Genomic DNA, 27956 nt, shown 5'->3' with positions numbered 1-27956 from the left:
TTGCATTTAGAAAATTCAAATGTCAGTATCATGACTCCATCAAGTACAGCGTGTGACAAACCAGAGAAAAAACCGACCTGCCGAAGCTGGCTGGTAGGAACTCCAGAAATGCATCGTTCAGGTAGAGCTGCGTCAGACTCAGAAGCTGAGTGAAGCCTTCAGGGAGCCTGACAACAATTGCAAACACAAGAACGCGAATGAGAACACACAAGCAGCCTCGTAAACCTCTAGGTTTACTAGGAACCCAAACTTAGTAGGGAACATTAAACTAAAATGTGTTAGGTGAGGGAAAGCCGAACTCACTTGGATATGGGATTCACACTGGCTTCTACAATTGCTAGGCCTTTGCAGTTCTTGATGTTCTCTGGAAAGTCCTGGATGCCTGGAGAGAAACAGAAGTCATCAAAAATTATCATCAGCAGGGCAGGAGTACGACTACAAAGCTACATCTGCTCAGTGTATCTCAGCTGCTTTGTTACTGCTGGCACAAAATGAATAACTCCTGTCAAATGAAAAAAAGATAAAACATAATGAAAGACATCTTATTTAACACAAACAAACAACCAGAAAGCTTCTCTGACTGAACAGTGTGTGATCGTGGTATAATAAGAGCAGCTCTGCACCTTTCTTCGCCCTTATTTTTTGTCTTCACTAAAAAGAGAGAAGAAAAGTGCAGAACTGCATGCGGTTACATAATAAAAGAGCAGGAAACAAAGAGCAAAAACAAAAATAGAAGGTGAGTGATCTTCTATTTTGAAGTCTGCAACTTCTCACCAAACCTTCACAGCAAGGTGAGCATTGTGTCTAAGTCTCACGGTTTATTTCCACCTACTTTCTTTTATGTTCACAACACTTAGGCTAAAGTGCATTGTGTGGAAGGATAAGCTCCATTTAATGTAAACACGGGACATGAAGCTCCGGTTCATGAAAATGCCACTACATCCTTTAATGTCTGTTTAAACAAGGCTGCTTTTGCACTCGTTTATTGCCCAACTACCTTTTTAACCTCTCTGTTCCTGAAAGGGTTTTGCCAACTGTGCAAACTTCTTTATGGAGTCAGGTAGAGAAGCGTATGGACACTCAGCCTATTTTCCCTAATTTTGGATCTGTACAACACCCATGGATTTAAAATGAAGCAGTCAAGATGCAAATGAATTTTTTGCATTGAGCTTTAACAATTTACAGTCCCGCCTTTTACACAGGCCAAAGTAATTGGACAAACTAGCATTATTATAAATATAATGATTATTACTTAAATGGGAATCCGTAGCAATCCTTTCCACAGACATCATTAAATGCTGCATTTCCTCCCTCGAGATGCTCTGCCAGGCTTTTGCTGCTTGTTTGTGAGTCTCTCTGCTTTCAGCTTTGCTTTCACTAAAAAGCATCTTAACTCAGCTGAGGTCATGTGAGTGACTCTGCCATTTAAGAACATTCCCTTTCATTGCCTTAAAAAACCCGTGGGTCACTTTTGGGGTTTGAGTCATTATCCATCTGCACTGTAAAGCACCAGCCTTTTAGTCTTGCAGCTTTTCAGCACAGTGTGAGCTATACGTTTTAAAAATTCATCCTGTTGCTTCAACAGTCACTTCATCTAGAAACGCTCGTGAACCAGTTCCTCTGGCAAACATACATGCCATGTCATTTTGAAAGAGGATGTAGTATGAGCTTATCCTTGCCTATGTATATGGTTTTTTTTCCTCTTAACATCTTTCTGGTACAAATGTATTAGTCCAGATAACTGAGTATACCAGAACTGGGCGGTCTTTTGTTTTCCTTTCAAATTGGCCTTTCTGTTCCCACACTTGACTTACACTGACCACACCTTGGTCTAGTTTAGAGTTCATATGAATAGCTACCAAATGCAAAGTCAAACCCCAGAGTCAGCTCCAGATTTATTTTAAACAATGAGAAAACAATCAGGAACCACACCTGCTGATGGAGCAGCTTACTGTTCAAATGTCCAACTACTTCTGAGCTGCAAGTAATGAAGAGACTGTGTAAAAGTGGGTGTACTTACCAGCCAGTTAATGCAATTTTCACTTACATTCACACTTGCTGGGGATTTATGTTTCGGTGGGGAATCTGTGCCACAGCTATATCATAACCTCTGCTACATTCTAACTAGAAATATAACTACACAACAACTGATTACTGCAGTGCATTTCTGACTACTTTTTCGTGGCAGTTTTTGAATTTATTAGGGATCGAATGATGACCATTGCCTCAATATAAGTGAAAAAAATCAGAACGCCAATGTAAGAACTTAGAAACATCAGCAAATTCCTAGAGACAGACTGCTGAACGTATCAGAATGGATATGAGTGAATGTACTAAGAAATGGAAAAACAAGAAGGACAAATATGTTTGCCCCACAAAACCCGACCGCAACAAAGAGTCCCAGGAGGGAAAAAATATAATTGTCCAGCCCAAGCATAAATACTGGCAACAATGTCTGCCACTTACTAGGTTACATTGTAGACACTTCAAGGATTCCCCACAGAAGTCTAAATCACATCTTGTGGTCAGTTTTGAAACACCAATTAGCCCAACTCTATTCATGTCTTTGAACCGCTGGAGGAAGCTGGTACCCAGAGAGAACCCGCACACATGCAGGGAGTCATGGACATGTAAACTCCACACAGACTGGTTTAGAACTCAGGACCTTCTGGTTGTGAGGCAATAGTGCTAACACCACCATGCAGCTCACTCACACGAGTGTGGGTGGCCGTCTGTCTCTCTGTGTTAATTGGGCGACAGCTTGACAACCTGTCCAGGGTTGTCAATCTGTCGTACCCCACCTCTCACCCTATGACAGCTGGGATAGGCTCCAGCCCCGCGTCAATGGATAAATGTAGAAAGTGAACGGACAATTAATGCAATATTTTTGTTACATTCTTTGAATTAAAACTGGAAGTCATCCATTTTGTTTTTTAAAAACTGTCAGTTTTTTTTGTTGTTCATTTGTCCTTGTTTAATATCAGACTTTTGAATTTTTCTACTGCATGGTACTGGTTTTCTTTCAATTTACAAAAGTCTACTTTACAAATAATGATTGTGATATGGAGGCTAAAACTGTCAATTTATTGCAGATGTATTTGATATAAAAAACTGAATATACGTTTTGGGTTTTTGTTTTTTTTAAAAAAGGGCAGAAATGATTTAAACAGCAGAGTCATCTGACTGATTCGGTGCACAGCCTCACACACTTTGTTCTGCATCTGTTTTTTGTTCTAAATGTCACCCTAGAAGAGCACCAAGTGTGTCTGTGGAAAGCTTTCATCAAACAGGCAACATTTAAAGGACTTCAAGTACAAAGCCCTGTCATGTTCAACAGTGCAAATGTTTAATATCAAAGCAGTAAACGTTAAACTTTGACAAATGCCGCTGCTTCCGACTCTACAAAACAGTTGACAATTCACCCTGTAGATATTTTGTTACAGTGTGTGTGTGTGTGTGTGTGTGTGTGTGTGTGTGTGTGTGAGTGAGAGAGAGAGAGAGAGAGAGAGAGAACCAGCTCAAAGAAGCTTCATATTGCTCTTTCAGTTTTTTCCATTTCACTTGAGAGTTTCTAGCCGCTTGCAGGTCTGGGCTTGTCCACTTCTTCTATTGATCAGTTTTTTTGAGTCATGTTGTGACGTAAACACAGCAAATTAAACATGCTGTGGCATTTCACCTCGCCTCAGCTTTGAAAAAGCAAATCTAAACAAGGTATTAGTGCGTTCATATATTTTCTTGTCGTCATTACAACAAAAAGACAACTAAGACAGTTTCGACGTTTGAAATTTCAAAGGAAAGTTTTCAGGCTTTAAAGGAAAAAGGTTCTAAAAAGGAATCATCCTGCTTACTGTTTTTGCTGACATCAAGCTCCCTGAGATTGATGAGGTTTGCGATCGCTGCTGGCAACACTGTCAGGTCGTTATCTGGCATGCTCAGTCGGTTGAGTAACTGGCAGTTAAACAGTTGCTTGTAGAATGAGGAGGGGGGGGAGGAAAGAAAATATAAACACCGTGTGGTTTAACTTGTGGTTCACCTATACAGTCTCATGAGAAATGTACAAATGTCCTGACTTTTAATAAAGTTCAACTGTATCCCTCAAAGACTCCTAGCAACAAAGATGCACACACACTGAAGGTTTCTATACATCACAATGCATGCCTTACTTTAGGCAGCTCCTCGATCTGGTTGGCATCGAGGTAGAGTTCTTGCAGGGTCTTCTCAAAGTTAAAGATCTCCTTAGGAACAGTCTCCAGGCTGCAGTGGGAGTAGTCCAGCGATGTTACGATCTCCTCCTCGCCCCGCAAGCAGCGGCATGGTACCAGACGAACAAACAGGCTCCGCTTGGACATCCTGAGGCACTGTGGAGGGAAAATGGAGAGAGATGAAGAAGGATACTAAGATGATAAGGAGGCAGACTGGTGACCAATGCTACTTTCACACTTCCCTTCCTGTGTAACACAAGGATGTTGACATTTGATCAACTTTAATGAAATGGAAATGATTAAAATCATCAATCAATTTAATCTGTATGACACAACGAAAAAGCAGCATCAGCCCGTAGTGTAACAATCAAGACTTAAATAGATTAGAAAAATGGATGTGAAACAAAAGTCATGTTTAGCTTCTGGTGCGACTTCCACAAATCACTCAGATCATCATTAAAGGGAAATTTCAACATATGTCAACCTGGGTTCTCACATTTAAATCCAAAATGATTATTAGTCATTATTGTTTCTCACAGTTTCTGATAAAGCACAGAAGTAGGAGGAAGTAGTACCCAGTTGATTTACAATTCTGTTTCTTTCAATAGCCACGGGGCTGCCGGCTATGTTTACTTTTGGTCGTTGTACTTTAGTCTGCGATGTGAGATAAATTTAACCTCCCCGGAAAGCTGTAGGAGGCTGTCTCTTGCTACTCTGTAAATCCCATCACCACATCTGAGGAGGAGGGTAAAACTGTCACAATGGACAAGGCAAACAAACACTGGAATTTAAATGGAAATACTTATTAGAGAATTACGCTTAAAAATAATAATGCAGCCCAAAATCTGTCCCAAAGCACAGTACACTGTCTGATGTGTAATGGCTCTCCAGGCACTTTTGCAGACGGAACTCTCAAAGCAGTTGGCAAGCTGCATCATGCACACTCAATACTATTATTTCTTCCAAGGGAGTGGGCTGCCAATTTTTTCCTCAAATTTGCATACACTGCACATAATCACTGCCAGTGAATCAATCCACACAGATTTTTACTGAACAAAAATAACTTTTATTTTAGGTCTTCAGTAAATATCCTGAAAAAAAGAGGGACTCTTTCTGTTTACCATTCGGGAAAAGCCAATTTTCACATCTAACTTTCCATAAATATGCCAAATGTGACGCTGTTCAATGAAGTGGAGGATATAAATTAAAAAAAGTAAGCCATGAGTCAGCCATTACTTTGGAAATCCTTGTCCTTGACTGGTTTCATGCAAAGCTCTCTACAGCAAAATAAACTGATATCGATAAGCCAGAAAATCTTTTCCGCTCTCAATGTGGATGAACAGATTAAAAGGTGGATAGGAGGGGTGTTGTTAAGCGCTGCTGGGAAGTATGCTGAAATTTATATGCATGTTTTCTATAGATCAAATCTACACAGTTTTTCATCAAAGTACAGTACACACTATGGAATGTGACTTTGGTCAACAGGGGCTTTGTTTGGACCATGCAGAGAATGCGACTTTCCCTCTCCCTTGTCTTAATCTGAGTATTGCCATAGAAAATCATCTCAGAATACTTCATTCACTCTGTATCTTGTCTGGCTGACAGAGCCGCCGAAGTGTGGTAGCCTTTAAATTTTCTTTGCAGACTATATGTGGGTGAGAGCGAGTATTTCAGTTAGACTTTGCTACAAACAGCAACAGGATACTTATTTTAGGGGTGATATTAGGCCAATAAAAAGAAAAGACAGACCTCTTTTTCTAGAGAGTGCAAAGTAGTAGAGACGGCAGTATGATCTACTTGTTTGCCACAGCTTTTGTGACAATTCAGTCCAAAGTTGTCCCAATGCAGAACCAGTGAGCTATTCTTCCATTTCCCACTCATTAATAATGGCTGCATGTATGCACTCACCCACACTCACATGAAGTATGCACATGTAAAAGGCTGTCAGCCTCCCACACAATCTTCTCTATGGAAGAAGCCAGCTCATGTATAAGTACTTAGAGTAATCTGGGCCATCAGCAAAGGAGACGACAGAGGGCCTGGCTCCATTCAACCCAAGCAAGAAGAACTAAACATATGTATGACGCATGCTATGCGGAGTGGTCAGATAGGGAGGAGGGAATGCAGCATGGATTAACAGAGAAGGTGTAGTAATTATGAGTTAATATAAGGTATGCAAAAAACAAACAAAAAGGTCAGGCAATCAGTGAGACTTTTTACTTAATACCGGTATTTACCATATTTAAATTTATGACGACACACCTGAAAAACTTTGTTTTGTATCTTAAACAAAACCAATTTTTTTTATGCATCCAGAGTGTTAGTTATCAGAGCCGAAGAGCTGTACTGCCACATAAAAACAGTTTTTAATAACACCATTATTCAAGGTGGTGCGCTGCTTCAACGTGAAGATGGACAGAAATGGACAAGATATGCTGCACTGCAGGGCTGGCTGGCCCAAAGAGTAATCTGGAAAGCAGCAGACTAATGAGAACCGTACTGTCTACAACACAGATAGGCTCATCCACTGACCTACATGTTACGGGACTGATGACTGACCACACTCACCCAACTTCAGTCGATCAGGAGCTTTTGACTTCTTAACTAAGAAAATTCAAGACATGCAACGGAGATTTCCAGACATGTTAAGCTCTTGGCTGACTGACATTTTCTTTCTTAGCCTACTTATTTCGGCAAAGTATTTACTTGAACCATCGTGCTAGTAAGTGCTTAGGCTGATGGGACGGAAAAAGGTTAAAAAGTAAAAAAAAAAAGAAAGACAAAAAATGAAAAAAACCCACTAGCTATATTTGTTCATAGATTTTCAAACTGTGTGGGTGTGTGTGAATAGTCAGCATGTGACTTTGCAGGCACACTTTCTGTGTAACAGTAAATGAAACAATCTAGAGGGCAAGCCAGTCACAGAATCCCACTTAGTTCTCCCACTCAGAGCCAAAAAAACCCCACTTCCCTGTCACAACCCTCTCCCTGTAACTTAAGTGCCTCCCGGGTCAGTGGTGTTGCTATAGATACTACAGTGAATTGTAGAAGCAGCTCTCAGACATAAAAAGTCATTCACAAAACACACAGCTGAGCTCACTTATTAACTGCGTATGTGGAACGCGTCTCACTAATAAAATACAGAAAAAGTTCTATGCAAGAGAACTGTTAGTACAATGAAACTGTGAAAATGGCAGATTTTCAGTTTCTACCATCCATTTCATGCCAGAAATATCTGTGTGAATTCTCTAAAAGCTCACCAAGGTCTTCCACTGTGGCCAACAAGTAGTCAATGGCCAACTTCTAGTTTATCCTGTAGTAGTTTGCTTTTGTGACTAATAAGTCCCAAATGAAAATAATTGGGGTAATTCCCCATCAAATCCTTTCCACAGAAAAGATTTATACACTCTGAGGTAACCAGCAGTTAAGCTCAGCTATAGTACCCACACTGTAGTAATTTGTGCTCCTTCTGTCTTTGTTTTGGTGACTAACTTTTCTCATCTCCATGGCATGCTCTGTCAATTTCTTATCCTCTGTCAAATTAGCATACGTACACATTTTACAAACTGAGCAGCTCATTTCACACTTTGAATCGCAGCTACATTATCTGCCAGTCCGCCCGAAAACTGTCTTTGAATCACTGCTTAAGGATCGTGACCATTAATCTAATCCTTAACTTAATTTTAAAATAACACTGTAGTGTTGAAAATGAAAAAGCAAAACATCTGATGAGTTTATTCTGAAATTCAGACTGTTCCTGTTGTGACAGAGGCTATTCTGCAAAACACTGCCAGAAAGCTGAACGTCATCGACTGTATGTAATACTGCCTTCACAGAAAAGCTTAACTAGCTTTAACAGGAATAAAAAGAGAAATAGACTGACAAGTACATCACACTCTAAGATTAGGAAACAGTCTTCACAGCTCAGCTAGTACACAGTACTACTGGCTTCTTTTCACAGGGAAACAACAAGAACACTCTCACAAGTTTCCTAAGAAAAATGATTTGATGATGGACATTTGAAATCATTATCATAACCAAAGATGCTGATGCTCAAGACTCAATGAGTCAACTTCACTACTTCGTTACTCAGCACACCTCACTCAATACACGTCTGTGGGAAACAACCTAGGGCTGACCAATCACGGAAGCGCCACGCCTACAGGAACACGAGCATAATAGCAGCTAAAACAGAGGTTGTGCACCTGCACTTAGATATTCTATTAAAAACATAATTAGAAAATAAAGCATTTATGACTTATAATTCACTTACTAACTTTTAACTTTCACTCTGACCATTCCTCATCATTTTATATTTTCCAAAAAAGTTTATTTTCTTTCTTTTCCTTTAAGTGAAGCCATGCTTTTTGAGCTTTTAAAGCCCTTAGTTGGAGTTTCTGGAGAAATTAAACAACAATAGGAGATCAACAATAGCAGGTATTGTTGATGCACCTTCGTGTGCATCTTTGTCTGTGTAAGTGTCGTGAGTTAAATTGAAATGCAAGTATAGCGTTTGATGGCAGCAAGCGGCTTGTGTTATTAATAGTACTCGCCTGGTTGATATGGCAGAATGTGATTAGTATGGGATAGCTCTTGCCTTATGAAAGGAGCTTTTGATCCAGATTGCAGGGAACTGTTACATGATTTCTGAGCCACTGCTGAAATTTTACATTAGAAATTATGGCGACAGAAACAATGCAGCAGTGAGGAAAAGAGGCACATAATGACCTGCAGACCCCATGGGATACACTTGAACTGCTTCTCACTGTGATGGAAGAGGAAAGGGAAAAAGTCACTTCCTTAATTTGGGGAGGAGTGCTAGTCATTTATAGATTTCTTTCCAAAATGCAGCTTTAACTCCTTTTAAAACTGAATCCTATACAAACAAAGTGCAGAACGCAAGTTGTGAGATTTACACAATGCTTATTTTCTCAAATGTCAAGTTGCACAACCTTTAAAAGAACTACAATCCAAGTATATTTCAACATGAACAAGCACATACTAGCACGAGACAGTTGTAATTCAACTTCAGTATTCAAACCACACTTAAAACATTTCTACATCTGCAGACTAAATGTAGACTACTCAGATTTGTAGCCATGACCTAATGCTTGTATAAATATAGACACATAGACAAGATGATCACTAATATTGATATTTATAACACCATCAAAGACAAATTTTTAGTTCACAATTGTTGTAAAACATTGTCAAACTTGATCTAAGATCTAGCAAGACTCCTTTCAATTTTAATTCTGTAACCCCCAAACCTTTGTTAAATTTGAAATTACAATGAACTCATAGTATGAAGTACAGTTGAGAGTAAAGTTGGTACAGTAAAACTGTGTTCTTTACTGAAGAAACATCACAATAAAGTCCCTTGAGATTTCCTTTCCTCAGGACACCTCATTAACAACATTACATTTAAATCCAGCAGGCACAACAGGAGAAGTGTTGCTTGTCAATAATGCAGAGAGATTTTGAGTTAAGACAACAAAAATCAAGCTGCTGACTAAGACGCACAGTCAAGTTTTTTCTACCCCACATATTCTTAATCCAAGAAAAAGTGTAGTTTTTTCAATCACAAAACAACAACAGACTAGAAATACAGCTGAGACAGGTAGAAAGGCAAGCCTGTTGACAGTATCTGTAGCAGCTAAGTGGAACCTGAACTTCCAGTTTTGCTCCCTCTTTGCTTTTGGTTCTCACCAGCGATCTTAGGTCTCAGTGGTCTTGCGTGACTACTGAAAACAAAACCGTGATTGTTTTCTTTGAATTTCTGGTGAAATGAGGCTGTGCAACCTGATCTCCAACAAAGAGCTTTTACAACATCTTCCCAATTTTCTCCTCTAAACAGATTGGCTCTGACAGAATACACTCATACTAACAAGAATCACATCAATCTCAACACTTGCATGCGCCTTACACAAACTCATCAAAATTAGAAAACGTTTATGGAAGGCTTTGGAAATGTAAAACAAAACAGTCCATTATCACTGCTAAACATGCTGAAGCTCTAGAACAAAAACACTATAGGAACACTTAGCTGTGAATCAGTTGTTAAACAACATGCTTACAGTAAACGACAAAAACTGCTCAAAAAAACTAAAGAACTTAAATACACGTAATAACTGCAGCGGGAAAGAAATCTGCACATACTCAGGCCGTTATCTGCTGCAACCATCCCAACAATTTGGCACCATTGACTAACAACACACTATGTTTAAATATGCAATCCTCCCAGATACTATGTTACACAGCTATATGCCTCCACCCCAGCTAAGCTCACTAGGATATTTACTCAGAAAGCATTTAAGTTGATTTTAATAGGTGTCATTCTGGGATGGCAAATCCCTTCAAGCTTCATCCTTATTTAGTGCCCTGTGTGTTGATTTAAGTCTCACAGAGGAGAAGCATGTTCAGAAACTTACCTCTGTGTAAGCTACTAACACTTTTGGCCTACAATTTGCTTTTTTTCTTTAAATGGTATAATGTCAAGTAGTGTTTCTCGTCCTCCCTCATTTCATTATATTTTGCTAGGAAAATGGAAAAAGGTGCAGTGACTTTTTGAAACGTGTGTTTCAACAACAATTCTAACAATGTTGAAAGTTTGGTATGACCACCTTTATTTAACTCTCTTACACAGCTTTGCTGTCTATCTTTAAGTTGTCTTCAGGAATAGGGTTTTCCCCCCTCTATTCTCTCAGATGTCAGCTTGTTTTTGTTCTGCTGAGATTATCCCACTTTGCTTCCATACTGTTGATGTTTGGGCTCTTGGGAGGCCAATCCATGACTGAAAGTTTTCGATTTTGTGTTTTTAGGCCCAGGTATGGTTTCACTGCATTAGCAGGTTGTTTGACATGCCATAATCATGATTATTGCGCTTCCAAATCTTTAAACATTTATAACAATAAACAAATTGTATGAAGATGCTTTAGAATTAAACAATGACAAGTCCTAAAATCTTACTGTCCCTGAGAAGATATTCAGTGTAGTTTAGTATAAAGCTGAAGACATCTTGAAGTTTCATGCATGGTGTTTTTGCCAAACAACTTTGTTGTTTACTCGCCCATTTTTTTGGGGACACTCATCAGGTGATGTCATACAGTCTTAAGATATGGCTTAACTGCGCAACTGAAAGAATTGGAAGGTGTGGCATCAATTAGGCGTGGGCAGATGAAGAACACAAGGGTTATGAATAAATGAATGAAAAGAGATGGTATGACTGGAATTTGAAAATGTGTTTTCAGATATAAGCTGAATCTTTAATGAGATTAAAAGAGAAAATGAAACACTCTTTTACACCATCTCCCCTTTAAAAGTGTCCTCTACAGAGGACTGTAATTCTGCTCTGACCGAGTACAAGATGAAACATGATGTGGCTATGTATCAGCAGATCAACAACGACAACCCCGGATAGAGCATCTGAATGATAAGCAGCTTTCAATTGAGTAGCTAACATCACAAGTCTTTTTTTTTAAATGTGTATTTTTGTTTGTTTTTTCGTGTTGTTGTAGTTGTATTATTTTAACAAGTTCAAAATAAGGACATTACATTACAATCTAACAATTCTTGAGTTAATTATGCAAGTTGCAAAATCAGTACAAAAGCCACAACCTTTTATGAACTACCTTGTTGTGTCTTTGGAAGCCACTTCCTGGCAACATAAAGACTGACAACATTTCTGCTGAGATGTGCAACAACATGGGTATCCTGTGAGATGGGTTCACCACAGTCGTTAATTGACGTCAGGTTTCTATTTCACCGTATACGCAATACACGCAAAAGAAACATTTACATTAACAGCCCACAGAGAGCAAGATTTCCTAGTGAGCGCCATTTGCAAAAGTTCTACAGCAGACTTGTCTAACACAATAGGTAGACTAAAACTACAAAGTGTTTTAACTGCAGGTAACTGCTACTGTTAAAATGAGAACAAAGTCTATTTCTGAGTCACAGCTGTATACTAGTACACAAATGTAATAAAGTAAAAAAAATTAGTTGAATACAGCTTATTCTTGAACATCACCTGCATGACACTCCATCTACATTGCTTGTAATTGTTGTTTTTTTTTTTACTTATTATTTTTGTATCCCCAGTTATTACTTGATACCCCATTTTTACAATGCACATAATGTCTGAGAGGTCTAACCCCAAGCAAAGAAACCAGAATGAGAAGAAGCACTTTCTAGATCCTCTCTCCTTTAATGTTTGCTCTACAGGAGCCTATAACTCTGTTGAAAACAATTACAGGATCATTTATGATGTGGCTGTATCACAAATCAGCAACAGCTACTCAATTTTAAGACCAGAATGAGATTAGCAAAGAGCTGCAAGATAAAAAGGTCCACCGCTGACCTGCTTAAAGGTTTTGCCTAAATGGCTACATAAATATAGCACAATCCAAACTGGACAACAGAGGTAATTCTTTCCTGTGCACAGCATGTGAAAACTCTTACAAAGATCAATGCATTTGCATGTGAAGATAATCCTTATGGTTATAAATAGCTGCCTGCTCCAACATCCTGTCTGCCGGTAAGTACTTAATTAAATATGATATCCAGCTAAATATGAACCTTTGGGATCCTTTGCACAGAGGAAATACTGATACAAAACTCTCCCTGAGTTTTATATTGTATCCTTTTTTCAGGATATATTTAAAATATTTGACTGCAGAGTAAAAATAAATAAATAAAAAAAATCCAAGAAACATTTTGTTCATAATTAGCAAAATTATCATTTAAACCCCAGCGACAATAAACCCATAGGGATAAAGGTAATATCACACCTCCTTACAACCTGTAAAAACAATATAATGTCTTCCTGAAGCATGATGACTGTGTAAGCTATGATTTAAAAAAGAAAGAAAGAAAAAAAAGCATTTTACATGCCCATTATCCCAGATATTTAAAACCTTTCATTAAAAAACAAAACAAAACACAAAACAGAACGACAACAACAACAAAAAAAACCCTATGCATGTTCATCTTTTTCTCCATGCAAAATACACTTAATGCAAGTCAAATGTACATTTTAAAAATTGAAATGTCTTTTATGTGTATTGGATTGGCTTAAATACCATTTTTCTATAGAACAGCATGTGACACACAAGAACAGACATCAACAGCAGGAGACACACGGCACTCTGGCCCAACGTATTGGGCTTTTTATGCCGACTATCTATTCTACTCGAAGATAAATCCCACATGACAGTCTGAATACATACGGCTACCTTTTTCTCTACACTAGCTTATCTGGTTTACAATGAGATACAGGCGGATCCTTAGAATTAGCATGTTGATTGAACAAGGAGTTCAAGTGCTATGGGACCAACGTTGGCTTGTGTTCAACTCATGAAAAGCAGGAGGGCTATCTGCTCATATACTAGGCAGCTGTGAATTAGTGAATTATTATTCTTTAATGCAGTGATAACAATCACAGTAACTGAGAACATCTATGGCAATTTTTTTTAAAACAACTTAGTGAAAAATGATACTTCCACAGTAAATACAGATACAGGGCTAAGGCAAGGTAAGTATCCAATATAGTCACTTCTTTGTTTGTATTTAGCCATGTGAGAGGGAGGGGAATAAAGGGGAGGGTGACACAGTCTGCCAAGTCTCAATAACCAGGTCAGACACATTCAGGTCAGAGCCATGTATCCATGTAGACAACTGCCGCATTTTCCTTCTGCAAAGCATGGAAGTGGATAACATTCCCCTTTGTCTTTTTAAAAGTCAAGAAGTCTGATCATTAAATGGCATTAAAAAAAAACTAAACAAAATACAAAACTAAACAGAAACCCAGTAAACTATGAAACTGAGGATAGACTAAAATGAAGCACACATGCTTCCCCTACTGTCATTAGCTCAGCTTAACCTTGTGCAAAGCACTGTTATCAGTTTATCTTGTACAGAAGAAAAAAAATTGCTCATTTCCCCCTTGAAAAAAAATAAATCTATGAGATCATGTATAAAGGTGAGATTGAAAAATACAGAATATCAAAGTTACTAGAACAGACTAGCTGTAGACTTCCTTTTCAAACATTTCTACCTACAATATAAAAACCACAAAAGACCAAGCTGTTAAAACACACTGTTAAGCAGAAGTCTGGCTTTTTGCGTCTAGTTGATTTGTCTTGCAAATTCAGTACTGTACAGGATCCTGTAAACATATTTGATGATCTAAAAGTGGCCTCAAAGCAAACAGCACAACTAAGCAGATGCTCAACAAGATACCGGATCACATGCTGAAGGACAAATGCATTCGTAGTTCACCATTTACAGCTGTTCTTTCTATAAGAGTTTCTATAAGAAACTGAAATGTAAGTGAATGTTGCCAAACAAGTTGAATTCACAGAAGAATGTCACTTCTACTTTGTTCACATCATATTTCAAATAAACACATTTGTAAGTGAAAAGATAAAATATGAAAATCAAAATATGTTATACTCCTTAAAGTGTTATCATACACAATGAAAGAACTTAGTAGATGTGCCTTTAAAAGCAGTAAGCAGCCATTTCTAATTCGTTACTGAACAATAGTTTCAGTCCTCGGCAAACTTTGGCATACCATGCATTTATCACAGTGCTGAAAGGCTGCTTACAGAGTAGCTCCATCATCATTAAGCAGCTCTACATCAATAGCCTTCTGTCCCTTGTAATGTGATGTACTTATCATGGATAGAAAATGACCACGGAAATTAGACACTTGTTTGCTGACCTCGGTTTAGGTTACAGGTATCAAATGCACATTCAAGAAAAGCCCTGCATGCAAACACAGTGGGAAAAACCAAGCACTCAAACAAGTAAATGTTGCACTTCGGACAAAGCCCTGAACGTCAAACCTGTTCTCATACAGAAACAAGTTACCAAGTGTCACCTGTCATCGCTATTCAGGTCACAAGACTTGTACATTCATAGTGTCCTTGAGACAAACTGAATAATCGTTTATGGAGATCCTAAAAAAACAATACAAACTCAATTTATTGTATTTCAAACATAGAAGAAGCTCTACTGTTGGTCAAACTCAGACCTTCGTCAAGCCTGTGAAACTGGATGAATTTCATTAAAAAAAAAAAAGACATTTTTTTTGTTAACAATCACTGTAAAGGCATCTTTACAATGTGTGCTGGTGGGGTTTACTCCCAGCACAGACTAAGTGAAACCTGTACCCATGACATCACAGTGGGACCATTTCAAAGTCAGTTTGCCACCAAATTAACACAACATTAGGTACATGATGATAATTGCAGCTATTATTTTTTTAAACACTTGCCATACACTTGACTATTAAAAAACAAACAAACAGACGTTTTGCTGCAGGGTAATATATGCGCATCTTTGCTTAAATTGGTCTGTTTAATAACCTAAGATTGGTATATTTTCTGACCTTTTTGAGTTGAGAATCCTAATTGCACACAGAGCTAGTCTGGCAGGTGTATCATGTCTCCTATCCTACAGGGTGGGACACCACCTTTGTTTGTTGTGAGTTAAACGAATGTTTGACTAAAAGACAGTACTTTCATGTAAGCGAAACTGCTCGTACAGACGCTTCAAGACTGACATTTACATCTCAATACAAAAAACAAACCCCACAACAGGTTCAGTTTATTGCACTACCAACAGCTTAAGGCACCTAAGCACTGTGACATTTTAGCAGTGTAATATATGACATGGATCTACATTATTATAGATATTAGACATTAAATCTGATTGACAGTGCAATACTGAGAAAAATTAGTACAAAGCGTAGTGAAAGATAGGCTACAACACACGTGTTATTTCTCCATTTCCTTGTTGCAGTCATAAACAAGATTTCTGCTGCAGCAATGCATTTTCATTGCTTTTTCAGAATTACAAATATGGGGTTTTGAACGTTTTTGTCTTGATTCTGTTCTATGTTGTTTTGTTTTATTTATTCATTTGTTTCATTCCACTGTTGCATCTCATGATGCATTGTGATTGGCTGGTAAGCAAGTATTTCGAAGCAGCACTGAATTTGTGAATTTGTCACCATAAACTTCTGACAATGTCCGAACATTGCCTATAACAATGGACAGGGATGCCACCACGCTGACATAAAAGCAGGTGAAAACACTACAAAATGCTATATAACATGCAATGACTTTTATGATAAATGAAAGACTGAAAAAAGTAAATATTCCTTTTGTGATTTAACCATCAGAATAACTGTGAAACAATCTTGCAATAACTTTTTAGCCAATAGCAGTAGATATGAGAAGCTTCTTAGATTGATAGGCATTGGAATTCAAAACGGTTTGGGACCTTATGAGGCAGTAAGGTACCCTTTAACACATTGAGGCAATCATCTATTTAGCATCACAATGTGTGCAGACCAGACGACTTCTTATATAATAAACACGGCAGTGGTGCTTATTTTTCTAACACTTTTTAAAGGTTTATTGGAAACAGCCAGGCTTGTTAAAAGGGGCATCATGGTGCATGTTAAGTAGCCAAATTCAGGTTAACAGAACCTCTTTTTTTCAGTCATTATGTTGAACCATGCTTGGTAGGGGTTGCCTTAGCAGCAGTGGAAGTGATGTTCATCATATTCATTAAATAAAAAAAAGCTTCCTCAGCAAATGTTTTTGTAACATTTGATTAACTTAGTAAAAGGACATACTGAAGAGGTTTTTCCTGCCTTGGGACTCATATGAACGACATCAACACACAACTCAATTTTAGATCAGATTATAAAAGAATATTTAAAAAACCATTTGCACAATGTTTTGTCGCAATAATCTTAATGTCTTACTAAAAGAATGATTCAACTGTTTTCATGTTAAGGAAATAACACACTGCAAGATACATTGAAAATACTCTTCTTTAACTAGGGAAAACCAGTATGACTAACAATAAAAACAAATGTAACATGATCTTGCTTCTCAGGTCAGAACACAACACAACACTGTTGTATATGCATGGCTGGAAAAGTATTAGCCTTGCCAGCTGATCTGAGACAAACTGAGCAAGCTAGAAAGATCGGATCATCCCTCCGCTATCTTCATTGAGCACAACAGAGCTATAGAGCAGGAAAGAGGGAGGAAAAGGAGGGGGATTTTGACTTATTCATAGCATCTCCCAATCAGCTGCAAACACATTGGACTGCACTGACACTCATTAGTTTCTGCTCCACTTCCCCTTTGGGTGCCTTTATCCTCATTACATCTATATGAGATACTGAAGCCTGCTAAACAAAAAAGTTCCCACTGTCACACATTTCAATAAAGCAAAGGAAGCATCAGTTTCAAATTGGGGGTGTTGGCTGGGGTGGGGGTGGGAGATCGAGGGGGCGTGTCTGGGCATTTTTCCGTTCCCCTTTACTTTTCATTCAGAAAGCCACATTGCCATTGGTGCCACTGTGGGTTTAGGAAATCACCTGCAAATGAGGAAATACTTAATCGTATGCTCAATAGGACTTCAGGAACTTCTGCATAAAGATGTTAGATCTCAATATTTGAGCTGATACATTTAAGTTTGATTTAATAATTATGAGATACATCATGAGAGTACATTTGGCAAACGATTAGGAATGGGTGGTTTTGTCTTTCTCACACTGATCTCTTCCTGCTCTAACCTAAATTTTTCAATTCAAATAAAATACTGCAAATAATAGTGGACCCTCAAACTCTTCCTCAGAAAAAACATTTATATATTTATGTTCTGTAAAGCTTTGTCAAGATATTACAGGAAGCACTATAACAGTATCCAGTAGCACAATAAAAAGTTTACCGTCTCACAAACTGTCTCACTTCCCCATTAAACTTACAAAAGGCAGTTCTTTGGGAAGTCAATCACACAGCCAAAGCCCATTTACAGAGACACTTGTTTGTTTTGTTTTCTGTGGAAATAATATCATTAGATCTGACTGCTGGTCTAATTGAGTATTTCCAATATCAATTTCTCTGTGACTTGCCCACACCACACAGTTTCCTCTGTTATCAGCCTAAGGAGATCTAACCCAAAATCAAATTTAGCAGGTCCTCAGCCTGCTGTCAAATATGACACTGTGACCGAACACAAGGCTTCGAGGATGCACTGCTGGTTAATTAGTGTGTGCTTAACTGGCAAAAAGAACAACTAAAATTGTAGCTGGTCATATGACATTGTAGGCAGACTAAAGTGTATTGGGGTCAGTGGTCAAAGTCAGCCTCTGCAGTGTGCTTAAATAACAAAACAGTGAGGTGATTGGAACCCCTACATTGAGTTTCTCTCAGTTTCCAAATGTTGCCTGTGCAAACAAATAAAACTGAGTTTCACATTATTGATCTCTCATCTGAGACCTTGCAGTTGGGTCATCGTATCAGAATTTGTTAACTGTACATTATCAAAATACAGATGTGTGCAGTTAATATAGATATAAATGGATCAAAAACAATAATTCTGTAGTATTTGTAAGCAGGCGAGTCATTACTGTATTACCATTACCATTCCATCACATGATTCATAAAAAAGACAAACTGTATTCTATTTACAATACTGACAGTGCGCATTATTTTATCTTTAAGACCCAGCTGTGGCACAAGAAACATAATAAGTGATAATATATGCACTACTCTGAATATTAATTAGGGAGAAAGACGCGATAACATTAAGTCACTTGAGCTGCATGAGCTGTATACCCAATGAACTGCAGTGTATCCCGATTCAATGTTGAGAAAACTTTGGATTATATGTGGAAGCTATTTGGCAACATACAGTGAATAATTTGGAGAAGCCTAAATTGTTCCTTTGGGAGAAGTCCCTAATTAAAGTTACAAAACCAACGTGATTAGCTGGAAAGAGGTGTGCAAAAGAAACACATTCTGCCACCAAGTAAGGATTACTGGAGAAAAACTCATGAGAAACTATAAGTGTATAATTTCTTTCTTTTTCTGTCTTCGTGTATTGCAGCATTACTCATTCATGAATATGAATGTGCCAAGCTGCAAAGAGCCCAATCGGGTTATCAAGCCTCACAAAAAAATCTCAGTGAGTTTATTTTGAAAGGGTACACAACATTTGATTTTCCTATCCACAAATAATTGTATAAATTAACCATTTTTAATAGTGTCTAATACTTTTGTATGCCTTGAAATCCACCAATCGTTAATCCTTATATCATACTTTTCTAGAGCATTAATATTTCAGCGTCTTGTGTGGAAGATATATTTAATGCATGACACTAGCCGTACAGCTTCCTCAACCAAATGCAAATGATCTTATCATATGCAGACATTCTGAAAACAATGCATTGCACTGCCTACTGCACATAAAATCAGTTATACTATACATTATAAAGGCAGCTTATGGCAATAATACCAAGCTTATCTGTAGCTCTTATTACAACAGACAATGCCTGGCAGGACTTACTTCTAAGAACCTCTTTCTTTCCTCTTTTCCATTTGGTAAACAAACCCCTTTCAAAATGTTTCCATTACACAAGTTCCTCTACAAAGAATGTCACATTTTCACACCACTAAGAAGTCTGATGCCATTTTTTCCCACATATTTTTTAGGGCAACTTGGAGCATTTAATGGTTAGGTACCAATGACTAAAGATGCATTTTACTTTATAAACATATCTGTGCTGATTAACACCAAGACTGAATGAGGCAAAAATACGCTGTGTTAACTGGGTCAGAGAAGCAGAGAAATCATTGGGGGAGAAGCTGAACACACAGATGTATTTAAAGCCAACACACCAGCATGCCAAATGGTATGCAAATTTACACTTTTCACACATAACAAGTCAATACACAGACTCACTGAACTTGTTATGGACCATCCATCCACTCTATGAGAGGCCTACATTCTACTTTATAGGCTATTCATTAAATATTGATGTGTAGAGGCATTGCATTACTTCTCATTTTATTAAGCCAGCTTTTAACAACCCCTGGGCATCAGACCAAGGCAAAAAAAGAAAAAAAAAAAAAAAGAAATCCATAAATGTAGACTATATATGCTATGTTGCCACTGTCCCAAAGTCCTTCTTTAGGATGTCAAAATAAGGTGCCCAAATGGGAAAAAACTAAAATCTTTCTTAAATGCTTTGATGCATATTCAACAGCAATCATAACAAATTAGCCAATTCTATATTAGTCTAGAGTTAATTTTGAAGAGAAGCACAAGTGTTTTTTTATACAGCCAGAGCTAGGTCAGTTAGACTGAAAAGCTGGCATAAATTATAAATATCAGCTCGGGACATCCCTAGTCTTAATATAGCCTGTTCCACATCAAATTAGCTGCTTCACTTACTATATGAAGAGCATGTCACAGATAACACTCTCTCCAATTAATCCCATGCAATCATCAGCACAGACATGCACATCCCCATAAAAATCATCCTCTACCATGTTCGAAAAAGAAACATCTGCAGCTATAGTCTCTTTCACTGTCATCCTCTAATTCTGCACAAGTATGATAACAGTTTAACCACAACTGGCTCACATAAGGTAGCACGAATCCCATGATCTTGCATGGTTACGTGACTGCACTTCTAACCTCAAACATGTGGTCCATGCTTTCAATCAAATCAACCATTTTTGTCCCACTCTGGTACAAGCTTTTGCGTGCTTTTCTTGCATTTCTTGGCAGAAAAAAAAATGACAACAACAAAACACTGGTCTTTTCAGGGATTCACAGTCATCCTGGAAAACTGCAAAGGCCCAAAGGCTGATGGTCATAAAACAAAAAAATCTAAACCAAAACAAAACGCATACATATGTGACCCACATGAAAAATAGAAAGCGGTTCATCTCCCTGTCAGTCACGTCTAAAGTAAAATGAACATATAGATGACATTTAACACTCTGGCTATACGACTCCTATAGGTTTAATTTCAGCTTCCACATGGAAGTGAAAACATTTCTATAATCCATAACAGTGAAGGTGCCTCTGGATAATGCAATAGCAAAACTAAACAGCTATTGATACCAACAATAATTTCAACAAATTACTGGAATGAAGTTCATCACTACTATGTTGTGATGATCATGTTTTAACTGGCCTTATTGGTGGGATTGCTGCAAAGTAAAGGCTCCGCTATGTTGTTATACAAAAAAATAAAAGTTCTAAAAGGATGGAACACAACTAGCCTCACACCACTTACCATGAAAACATTTTTTAATACACCAAGACAACCAGCTTGTGATGTGTGCTATTAACTCTTCTGCACTGTTACCATTTCTGAAACATTAACTGAAATGAAAAAAAAAAATTATAAATTACTTAATTTTCATAAGCAAAATGTTCCAAGATAGAGAGTGAGGAGCAGAAAAATCTAAAAATTCTCTCTCTGACCTGACTCTACAATTATCATCTTATCATCCACAACTAGGAATTTTGTCTTCTCTCAACAACTTTTTTCTAAAGCCAACAGGCTTACACTTTTTCATTTGTATGCATTTTAGTGAGAGAAGAGCCATGTAACTACCCCACAGAGATCAATTAGAACTTTCTCAAGGATTTCTGAGGAAGAGACAGAAACTACCTCCATCCTGCTCAAGTGACTACATGTTTAAACACCAGGAACACACACACACACACACACACACACACACACACACACACACACACACACACACACACACACACACACACACACACACACACACACACACACACACACACACACACACACACACACACACACACACACACACACACACACACACACACACACACACACACACACACACACACACACACAAAAAAAACCCCAAAACATCTGTATAGCAATTCTTGGGGTGCTATGAGTTTTAGGCTAGATCAATAAGAGTTACGCTTTGGAGTGTATAAGCAATTTTGCAAGTGGTGTATAGGGCCCATATTTGAGAAATTTTCACAGCTGGTTACAGTTAGTCACACAGAAGCCCATCACCATAGCAACTTCAACCGCTGCTTAGCTGACACAGGTGGAAACAATTGACAACTGATGGGTCATTAGTCATTTGAATTTCATCATGTGATTGGTGGATCTGAAACCACCAACTTAAACCAATTTATCCATCTGTCAGTGTCCTTGTCTTTGTTTTTAAATCAGCAAGCTTTAAATTGCCAAAGTTTCACAACTAAAGTCTAACATTTACTTTTTTCGTCATTTTAGGTTGTAAGCATTACCCCTTTCTTCCTTCAGCTTTTTCATCCAACCTAACAACAACTTCTACATAAATTGCATCAACTAGTTTAAAAATATATACATATTGATCTAATATTACAATCCCAAAACTTAACTGGTTTCTAACACTGTTTTCAACACATCTCTGCAATGATGCCACTGATTCCCACATCAGGGTTTCCACCACAAAACCTACAGGCTGCTAAGAGTGTAGTTGCTCAGATAGAACGGCAGAGCTGAGTGTGTGTAGTTTTACTCACAGGAGGAGAGAAGTGCGAGACAGACGCTCATTTCTAATTTCCGCATGCAAGGTAAGATGTTTCTATACCACAAGGCGAGCACTTCATCATATTTAACCACTTTTACAAAACAGCAATGACTTATTTGTCGGGCCTGTTTATGAGCTGAACAGGTAAAACATTATTAAGTCAAAATTTAGACAAGTTCTTTAGTAACTTTTCTATATCTAAAAATGGTCAAGTGGACTTTTAATACACTGGAGAAATCCTTGCACATACTGACAAAGTCTGCATTCTGTTATTTCACAAAATGCCCGAAGGCATGGGACAAGTACAAGAGCACTGAATCAGTCAATATAGTCTGCATGTAAAAGAATGAGGAATGTGAAGACACTTCTCTGGTAACCACTACAAACATAGTTTAGATTAAGGAAAGTTATTTCCCCTCAACTCTACCAACAATACTCTACATTTCTAACATGATGACTCAATCACCTGCCAGGAGCAATTTATTAGAGACACAACATAAATTCCACCACATTCACACAAGAAAGTCTGTCACAGCAAGGATCAGCTAATTTCCTAACGTGGTAAACACTTCTCACAGGGTATCTCACTATTTGCAGTCGTGGATCAGCTACCAACTCGTCAACAACATCACATGTGCAGTTAGTCACCGAACATGTGCTCTTTGGACTAGCACACTACATGTTACCTACTAACAACAAAGGTAGAAATAAGGATACGAGTCAGATCAAGGCTAGACATGCTGAAGAGGAAACGAGCACTTGTATGGTCACAGAAGCAGAAGATTAAGGAGGGGGGAGAAGAAAAAAAAAAAAAAAGGTTTCCTACGTGGTATAAAGCGTCATCAGAAAAGACACACCTTAAGATCCAGTGACAATGAAAAGCACCATGTTACGTACTTGTTTAACAGCCGACACCAGATGTAAACAGAAATAGATAAGCCTGTACAGCCACTTTTCCATCAGTAGATATACCGCTGACTGTGAGTTTAGCAGGATCACTCATTGTTTAAGAAAAGCTTTTAACATGATATACCCATAAGTAAACCAGACTCTGTTAAGAACATGAAGTCAAACAGTTTAGAGCTGTTTCGAAAGGAAAAAAAAGATAGTTTTGAACCAGTGTACTTACTAAAGGATATCCAATTCAACATACATAGAGATATGGAAGAATTTCACAGCTAAACCGACATTGATTTGTGGATTAACACTTATGCCAACATGTCTGGTGTATAATAAAGATAAGAAACACAGTTTTACTGCTTTTGGCAGTGTCTTGTCTCCGACTGACACAACAAACTTTTAGGCAAGTGGAACAACACTTCTTTGCCACCAGTGCGAGAAAAGAACAGTAGAGGAAAGAGCCTTTGTTACGGTGAACCTTATCTTCAGTTCTAGATAAGGTCTGTTGTAAATGATCACATGAGGAACTTGATAACCAAAATGCCATGACAGGCCTTCAATACCTCAATGAAACCAGTGTACTGTAAGAATACTACACACACTTCTGTTAGTGATATACAAAATATCCATATACCAAATACACAGCTTTTCCAGATGAGTGGAAATGTGTCTACAAGAATACAAAATTAGTGTAAACAAACACCTTTGGGAAAACATCCAAAATTCGGGCAATTTTCTGCTTACACTATATATACACTTTTAGTCAGTTTCATTACCAATACCTGAATAATCTTCTCCAAATAGCTGAATATCAGCTTGTAGATAACGGGCCCATAACATTGACAAGCAGGGGAAGATCGAGCCTAGTCTTTGTTTACATTTTATTACAGCTGGGAGAGCCTTTGAAGACTGATCTGATAAGGTTTCTGTTTGCTTGACTGACAGCTCCAAATACCAAATTCAACGTTTGAGTTTTAAATCACCCTGGAAGACATTCATGTGAGATTGAAAAATTCAATTACAAAACACTGTGCCCAAAATGCACGTATCGTATTGAAAATGAACATGTAATTGTTCTGCAATTGTGTATGTATTCGCACAGTTATGGTTGCAGTAGCCTTTGATACCTCCACGCACTTGAATTTTGAGTTTAAATATTACTTTTCATTAAATGACAATCTGTTATCATGACATCCATAGTTAGTATCTCAATCTACTACAAAATATTATCTCTGGCAACACTCCACCTGGTTCAGTACGTTTGTAAAGTTATGTTATGAAATCTAAGATAATCTACACAGATGCAGAAATATCTCCGATTCACCTCTTAACTGTACTTTATAGTCAATTAAGTTCCAGTAAGAAGTTGACACATTAGCGGATTTAATCTAGGTATCTTACTAACGACACTCGATCCCGGGCTTATTACTTGTCTACCTGAGCGTTGCCTTCATGGTGCCCTGAGACTCAACCTGATTGCATCTCCTGACACCATTTCCCAGAGCGGTGAATGACGAACACTAACAACAAGTCGACAGGCAAGGACAGACCTGCTGAAATTCCTCAGAATAGTCCTGAATTTATCCCGGATCTTAACGGGATTAAATTACAGTGGAGTTAAGTGAGGACACTAATCTGATTAATGAAGCGGCGAGAAAATGAAAACGCCAATATGTTGATAAGTACGGCGCGCTAATCCGTCCTAGACGGTGTAGGCGCAACAAAAGATGCGAGTGTTGCTATTGCGGCGCAGTTATTAATGGCTGGTTTTAGGAATAGTATCAACACTTATAGACTGACAGCTTTAAATGTACTACACCGCTTTCTAAAGCGAATAAATTAGTGCCAAGTGAGCTACATCGCAAAGGGGCAACAGCATACACAGCTGCTGATGCGAAACCTTCCGAAAAACACAGATGCTCAAGTCTGTTAATACAGTCCAAAACCTGTTGTTTTAAACCAACAATGCTCTCACAGCCATTACTAAACTACAAGCACCCAGATAATACATTATCGTATAATTCCACATTTAAAATTAACCGCATTAATGCGAGACTTCAAGTGGGACAACCTGAGAATGGGACCTCAGCGATACAACGCTACAGCTAGCGTTAGCATGCTGTGTGGGGCCCCGCAGACAGAAGCAGTAACTTGCGCAAACAAAGAGACTTACCTGAGTTACTGTCGGGTCAGCGTCTCATTTAATGATATCCAGCTTATGTGAAGGCTGATACTACCCAACAAACACCTTGAGAAGTGGGCATTAGCTGGTTTCACTGGTTTGCTTCACGACAGTTCAATTGGGTCTGGCTAGTGTTAGCAGCTAGCTAATATTGCCTTACTTAGAGAGCAACTCGAAGCTGGCCCAGTGCGTACATTCTCCTCAGCGAGCCGCCCTCAAGTTTAACGTTGTCCCTCTCAGTTGTTTTGAGACATAAAAATATTGCCTTGTGGCACAGCCAGACTAACTGACGACGAAGACAAGCGCAAAAATGGTCCTTAACTGATGCAAATTAATGACACAACATTAAAAAAAAATCCAAAATGTCCACTACATTCAGCAAGGAAATACAAAAGGCAAAACTGCGAACCACCTCCGGCACAGCGAAACCTTTTCCTCTAAAGTGTGCCGCACCCAGATGTTTTCGCTCATAATTTCCAGGTCTTTGCTCATTTACAATAGACGCAGCTCTACAGACTGGAACGAAGCTACATTGAGGCTGTGGGGCACAGCACGAAGCGGCGAGTTTCTTCTCTGCGACCTCCGCGGGTACATGGAGAAAGCTGTCCACCAGTAGTCGCCTTTCCAGCCTCACCGAGCCCCGGGGACGACGCTTTCACTATCTCACCCAGACACTGCTAGTGATTCCGCTTATCTTCCTCTGTGCATTGACTTATTGACACTGTTTTCCCTTTCAAATAGGCTACACAGGATATTCACACAGACTGCAAATGCGTATACAAACCAGACCGACAAGGGATTTTATTAAACCCATTTACATATAACGTACAAAAAATAGGTGTTTGTACCGTTTGCAGCAGCCTTCATCACTCTTGTTATGTCGTGGCGCCCTCCAGCGAAGATCTTTGCATTTCACTGGAAATTTAAATTAAATAGAATAATATGGCCTTTTTTCTGGAGATTTAAAGATAACTCAAAGATATATCCATTAAAATAGCCAAGTGCCTTTCAAGGGTAGAATTTTCCACATAATGTTTGACGGGTGTGCTCAACGTAAAAGGCTTGAACAGTCTAACGTCTAGTGTCAACCCTCTAAACGACTTAATGAAGTTGTCAGGCCACCAAGAGTAGGTAGCTGATAAATGTAATATAATGTGGCAGCAGAAAGAAGCAGTTGAAAACAGTTTTTTGACTATATTGTAAATCTAGTAAGGGTATGTTAGCGCCTATGCTTGGATACCTGTAACTTAAGCCTGCTGTTACTATTTTTGTACCCTTGACATAATATCTGATCACTGCATGGAAGGAAATTCTGACATGTCACAGCAGAAGTGATGGCATAAGTAATGAAATTAATGACGAGAATGTATGTTTCGAAAAAGAACTATTGTGGAAACCATATTATTCATATTTTTTAATATAAAGAAATATCCATTCTTTATTGTACGAGTGTCAAACATAGGGCCCAGGGGCCAGAAACGGCGGCAAGTACTCCAATTCGGCCTGCTGGATGGCTTTGGAAAATGTGGAGGGCTTAAATTATGGACATGAGTTCTACAGCAATTCATACTTATAAATAACTCCACCATGGTCATCCATACAACACCAAAGTAATTATGTAAAAGATAAACAAATAAATGACAGAAAAGTAGTTCCCATTTTTTCAGTAACTACTATAGAAATGTTTTTTTCAATTGGTTCATAGTAAGACAAAATAAAGAGAAACAGATCATTTTCTCTGAACTAACAAAAGCTTTCTGCTTTATAATTACAGGACAGTCCTGGCAATGAGCAACCAGAACCTTTTCTGTAATTTTATAAATTTCTTACAATTTAAACCCCCAAAAATTGTGCTTGTATTTAGTATGGCACAATTTTTTCATCATGTGGAAATAAAAATGAGACAAACTGTAGAAACTGCACTTCTTGTTCATATATGAAGATATCTGATGGATTTAATGTGTAGTTAAGCTCCTTTACCCTGACAGAAAGTTTCACTGGTCTGGCCCACTTAAGATCAAATGAAGTTGTATGTGGCCCTCGATTTAAAATGAGTTTGACATCCCTGGTTTACTGTTTTAGTAACACCTCTGCCATGACGAATTAAAAAGGCTGTAAAACACACTGAACATGTCATGACGAGGCCCTGTCGTGATCTACTGGACATTTAAACAAAGGCAGACAGAACTCTGGTGTGAAATCCTGAAGATAGTAATAATACCTTATTTCTCAACTGACATTTACCTGCATCCAGATATAATATAATAATGACAAAAACAG

General features: G+C 38.2%; 1 protein-coding gene across 3 annotated transcripts in view; it reads right to left on the bottom strand.

The window, feature by feature from the left end:
- erbin (erbb2 interacting protein) overlaps positions 1 to 26447 on the bottom strand; it is a 47495-nt gene extending 21048 nt beyond the window's left edge. For 2 of the 3 annotated variants that reach the window (XM_031727272.2, XM_031727273.2), the window contains exons 1-5: positions 25668 to 26447; positions 4164 to 4358; positions 3849 to 3966; positions 304 to 382; positions 78 to 167 (exon numbers count right to left, since the gene is read on the bottom strand). In XM_031727272.2, coding sequence (XP_031583132.1) covers positions 78 to 167; positions 304 to 382; positions 3849 to 3966; positions 4164 to 4349 — 473 coding nt within the window. In that variant the 5' untranslated portion in view covers positions 4350 to 4358; positions 25668 to 26447. The remainder of the gene's footprint in view (positions 1 to 77; positions 168 to 303; positions 383 to 3848; positions 3967 to 4163; positions 4359 to 25667) is intronic. The other variant, XM_031727274.2, reaches the window with a different exon arrangement.
- Positions 26448 to 27956: the final 1509 nt, after the last annotated feature.

The sequence above is a fragment of the Oreochromis aureus genome, linkage group 7, assembly GCF_013358895.1.
Source record: "Oreochromis aureus strain Israel breed Guangdong linkage group 7, ZZ_aureus, whole genome shotgun sequence".
NCBI lineage: Eukaryota > Metazoa > Chordata > Actinopteri > Cichliformes > Cichlidae > Oreochromis > Oreochromis aureus.
This window is presented reverse-complemented; position numbering and strand designations above follow the sequence as displayed.